The sequence below is a fragment of the Chiloscyllium plagiosum genome, chromosome 11 (assembly GCF_004010195.1).
Source record: "Chiloscyllium plagiosum isolate BGI_BamShark_2017 chromosome 11, ASM401019v2, whole genome shotgun sequence".
Classification (NCBI taxonomy): Eukaryota; Metazoa; Chordata; class Chondrichthyes; order Orectolobiformes; family Hemiscylliidae; genus Chiloscyllium; species Chiloscyllium plagiosum.
The window spans coordinates 16,874,630-16,880,008 of NC_057720.1; the positions used below are offsets into that span (position 1 = coordinate 16,874,630).

At 40.6% G+C, this 5,379-nt stretch overlaps 1 protein-coding gene across 1 annotated transcript in view; it reads left to right on the top strand.

Moving 5' to 3' along the window:
• Positions 1–3,188, top strand: part of hfm1 (helicase for meiosis 1) — a 201,026-nt gene extending 197,838 nt beyond the window's left edge. The window contains exons 37-39 of the mRNA XM_043698772.1: positions 1,095–1,173; positions 2,132–2,304; positions 2,446–3,188. Of these exons, the coding sequence (XP_043554707.1) occupies positions 1,095–1,173; positions 2,132–2,304; positions 2,446–2,503 (310 nt within the window). The 3' untranslated portion in view covers positions 2,504–3,188. The remainder of the gene's footprint in view (positions 1–1,094; positions 1,174–2,131; positions 2,305–2,445) is intronic.
• The last annotated feature ends 2,191 nt before the right edge of the window (positions 3,189–5,379 follow it).

Genomic DNA, 5,379 nt, shown 5'->3' on the forward strand with positions numbered 1-5,379 from the left:
GGTGGAGGCTGGTGGAATTGCAACATTTAAGAGGAATTTGGATGGGTATATGAATAGGAAGGGTTTGGAGGGATATGGGCCGGGTGCTGGCAGGTGGGACTAGATTGGGTTGGGATATCTGGTCGGCATGGACAGGTTGGACCGAAGGGTCTGTTTCCATGCTGTACATCTCTATGACTCTATGACTCTATGTGGAAGGCTCCTTTGGAGCCTTGGACAGAGGTGAAGGGGGAGGTGTGGGGCAGGTTTTGCAATTCCTGTGGTTGCAGGGGAAGATTGGGGTGGGGCGCATGGACCTAACAAGAGAGTCGCGGAAGGAATGGTCTTTACAGAAAGTGGATAGAGGTGGGAATGGAAATATCTCTCTGGTGATGGGGTCCGTTTGTAGGTGGCAGAAATAGCGGAGGATGATGCGATGTATATGGAGATTGGTGGGGTGGAAGGTGAGGACAAGGGGTGTTCTATCCTTGTTGCGGTTGGAGGGGTGAGGTTCGATGGTGGAGGTGCAGGAAGTGGATGAGATGCGCTGTAGGACATCATCGACCACGTGCGAGGGGAAATTGCAGTCTTTGAAGAAGGAGGCCATCTTGTGTGTTCTGTGGTGGAACTCGTCCTCCTGGAAGCAGATGCAGCAGAGACGAAGGAATTGGGAATAACAGATAGCATTTTTATGGGAGGTAGGGTGGGAGGAGGTGTAGTCCAGGTAGCTGTGGGAGTCAGTGGATTTGTAGAAGATGCCTGTGTTGAGTCGGTTACCATTGACAGATATGGAGACGTCCAGGAAGGTGAGGGAAGTGTCCGAGATGGTATCCACAACATTATCTGTGATTCTGGATGAACAGCCTAGTGACAATACACTATGCCATCACCTCTTAATAGTCTAACAACCAAAAAGAAGTTGTTATAAGGTGTTTAAAACAATGCTCTCTCAAATACAGCTCACCCCAAGAATAACATTATAATTAAGAACATCATAAGTGCTCATTTTTAAAACATTCTCTTGCTTTTTGATATAAACTCCAAATTCTAATAATTTGATGTTGCTGCTGTAAGTAATGAATAGTTTTTGCTCAACTTAGTTTCATTATTCTTAGTGTTGGATGTCTGCCAACAAGAGAACAGCCTGGTTCCTTGAATTCTAAATTGTCATTTAACTCAACAGTGCAAGAAAAAGTAAGTACGCTGTAGTAACATAAAGACGTTTATCCCGTATAACAAGCAAATACTTTTGGAAGGTTGCAAGTTTTAGTCTCAGAACTGTCTCTCAAATTTGCTGGTTAAGAATCTGATACCTTTATCAATTCTTGGCAAGGAATTTAGTGCAGTACTTTCAGAGTTAGTGTATTTCAACTGGTAAAAAAGTGTGCTTCTCTGCTAAATTCAGTGTTAAATTTGTATCAATGCCAGCATAAATTCAACATAAAATCTGTACTTTTTTAAGTAATGTGTTATCAATATTGAAGATAAAAATATAGAATAGAATAGAATCCCTACAGTGTGGAAATAGGCCCTTCAGCCAAACAAGTCCACACTGAGTCTCTGAAGAGTATCCCATCCAAACCCATTCCCCTACCCTAATTGCTCTACATTTGCCCCTAACCTACACATTCCTGTACACTGTGGGCAATTTCTAATTCACCTAATCTGCACGTATTTGGATTTTGGGAAGAAACTGGAGCACCCAGAGGAAACCCACACAGGCACGGGGAGAAAACTCCACACTGTCACCCGAGTCTGAAATCAAACCCGAGTCCCTGGCGCTGTGAAGCGACAGTGCTAACCACTGAGCCGTTGTATATTCCACATCTTATATAATAAAATGTATTCGGAACAGCACGTGCTTTGAAGTTACTTTTATGATACTAATAGGTATAATTAAATCATCCCACCTTTACTTTATCAGGGTTTTAAGTCTGTTTGAAGTCGATAATTTAAAACATCCACTGTAATAGCAGGGACATAAATTCCCATTGTTTATACAATGGCATTAAATGTTGCAATTTCAATACTGTAGGACATTAAACAGCATTTAGTACAAGGGAAATGCAGCAAGCTATTTATGGCAGTTAAACATTCTGACAAAGAAATTGTCCTTGGGATATTTTTGAAAATTGGTCAATTTATATTGCAGCCTAAAATTCTTGGAACTTGGAACTCAAATGTTGTGCAAGGTTCTGAGGAAGGACTGAACTCTGCATCTTCTGGATTGAACTCTACAACTTCTGAACTAAACACAGTGAAGTGTTTCAAAAGCATTGGCCCTTTGGATTGTTTCCGTCAGGATGGCACTGAAAGAGAATCCAGGTGAGAGCATGTATTTCTGAACTTCAGGATTTTACATGGTGAAAATGCAAACATCAATATTTTATGATAAATCTTAAGTTACTTATTTTGTTGTGTACGCTGTAGATTATTTCTATTTGACTGCAATTTTGTCTATTTCAGACATGCTTCAGAGGAAGAATGTGATGCTCTGCTTGGCATTTTTGATGGCATATTTTAAATTCCATGTACTTGTGGTACAATGAACATATTGGCAATCCAACAACAAATTGCAAATGTTCTCAGTTTGCTAACTGTTTGGTTACATTGTGCCAGCTCGAAAATGATTTACAAACGGTATATAAATGACAATTTTTGTATGAATATTTTGCTCATTATAATAGAAATTGGTTTTATTTGATGTTTGAAGCAAGTCACTAAGTATGATCCATCTGAACTGATGTCCTAGGATTCTAGTGGACAATGTTAAAATATCTACACATTCTCTCCTTGTCATTTAAACAGAGATGTTAATCTTGATTGTTTTGCTACATTAGGACTTCTAATAAAATAGCACTGTATGAAGATGTTAAGTGTTTTCTGGTATTCCATGTTTGAATTTCAGAGCTGAACCAATATGATTTGCTGTCAAGCAATGCGATTATATTTCTTTACAATTAAAAATGGTCTCAGCTCTGTTTTGTAAATGACCAACTTTAAAATAAATATCTAATACAATAACAGAACTGTTGGAAATACTTAGCATGGGAGGACAGGAAAGGCAGGAAAGATGTAATCCTGCAAACCACTGTATCACAGACCTTCCCATTTTTAATGCTACTTCCCTCCCCTTCCTTTCCCTGACAGTTGCAGCTCTTTCCAGTCCTTATGAAAGATCAATGACCTGAACGTCAACTCTATTTCTTACCCCACATAGGCTGACTGACCTGATGCATATTTGCAGCTATCTTTTGTTCTAATTTTGGATTTCCAGCAGCTGTCGTATTTTGCTTTTGTTAAATGAATTCATGGCTGAGACACAGGATTCACCTCATGTTTAACTGAGGGTGTAAAATATTTCCCTGAGTTCACAAACTCAGCTGCTGGCTAACTTGAGTATGCATATTCGTTGGGCAATGTTGAATTGGCCGTAGTTGTTCCTGTTGACTAATTACTAAGTAATTTTATTAGAAGCTCAAGATCTCAATAGCTCACCGTCCTTTGCAAATGTAGAATAGTGATTGTGTATGGCATGAAAGAAGCTAAGATGAGGAGGAAATTTCCATACACATATTAAATAGACAACAGTTATTTACAAGTTTTCTAAAGAGTTGATTATTTAATTATTATAGTCTAGTTACTTCATCTTACCAATAGTAATTTGAATGGAATGTGAAAACAATTTCCATAGATGTGATTGCCTGCATGAATAAAGTTGTGTGTTCCGACAAAGGTCCAGTATATAGGCTCAGTTTGTTTATTTGAGTCATTGGACTAAATAATACTATAATTGCTGCAGATGCTCTTGATTGGAAATTGGCTTTTTTTTAGGAATTTTTTCTCTGCCTGTGTCTCTTCTCAGTTCTACCCCTCTCTACAGGGTGTTGGTTGCACAAGTTCTGGGCACCCTGGCAAAGTACTTTACTCAAGTAACTGTTTTCCATGTATGAGTGGCATAGAATGCTAACTGACATTCTCCTAGGGGGTCACAGCTGAATCCAATGCAGTCCTCATCCGATCTCTACACACACTTAATTTCTGGATAGGTGGGGTTCACTTAAAGCAAAGATTAGAAGATTTGAAGCAAAAGCACTGATTATTAGACTTTTTTACCTTTGGCCAGAGGATGTGAGGGCCAATTTTAACAGTGCTATTGCCGTCACAGCTGATAGTAACTGATTTATTGCAGGTTAGAGAATCAAATCACTATGACTGGAACCATTGAGCACATATTTTCAAACTATATGATCAGTTACATGCAATGTTGATGCAATACATTCATCATGGGAGTTCTGGGAGTATTTTCATGACTTGTATACTACACACAACAGTTTCACTTTCTACACAAACCAGCAAAATAAAAATCCTATCATCACCTGTTTTCTCTTTGCTCTCAAGCACTATCCTCATTGGTTTTGGGTTCTAACCTGCCCAAAATTCCTCCACCCGCCACCTATCCCATGCTCAGTCCTGCATGCACAATACTGCTTCCTCACTGTCCTCCATTGTTTTATGTCCACCAATATCTTACACTAAATAATGTTATCCTCACTTACACTTCCTTTTTTTATTTCTATAGTTTTCTTTTTTGTTTCTGGTTCTGAGATTAATAACTCAAAACTGAGTCAAAGCTCAAAGGAATGGTGCAGGAAAGAAGAGTTCCATTTCTTGTGGCACTGATGTCAATATTGGACAGGTTCCACCTGAACCAGGATCTGTGTGGAAAGGATAAATAGAATGGTCACAAGGACTTTAAACTAGTTAAAGGAGGGGAGGGTCTAAGAGAAAGAGAGGATTGCAGATACGGGAGGTCAGAGAGGTTATTAAAGTTTCCAGCTGAAAATGTGTTGCTGGAAAAGCGCAGCGGGTCAGGCAGCATCCAAAGAGTAGGAGAATCGATGTTTCGGGCATAAGCCCTTCTTCAGGAATGAGGACAGTTTGTCCAGCAGGCTAAGATAAAAGGTAGGGAGGAGGGACTTGGGGGAGGGGCGTCGGAAATGCGATAGGTGGAAAGAGGTCAAGGTGAGGGTGATAGGTCAGACTGGGGTGGGAACCCTCCAACCACAAGGGATGAACTCAGATTTCACCAGTTTCCTCATTTCCCCTCCCCCCAGCCTGTCTCAGTCAAATCCATCAAATTCAGCACCGCCTTCCTAACCTGCAATCTTCTTCCCGACCTCCCCGCCCCCACCCCAGTCTGACCTATCACCCTCACCTTGACCTCTTTCCACCTATCACATTTCCGACACCCTTCCCCCAAGTCCCTCCTCCCTACCTTTTATCTTAGCCTGCTGGACAAACCTTCCTCATTCCTGAAGAAGGGCTTATGCCCGAAACGTCGATTCTCCTGTTCCCTGGATGCTGCCTGACCTGCTGCGCTTTTCCAGCAACACATTT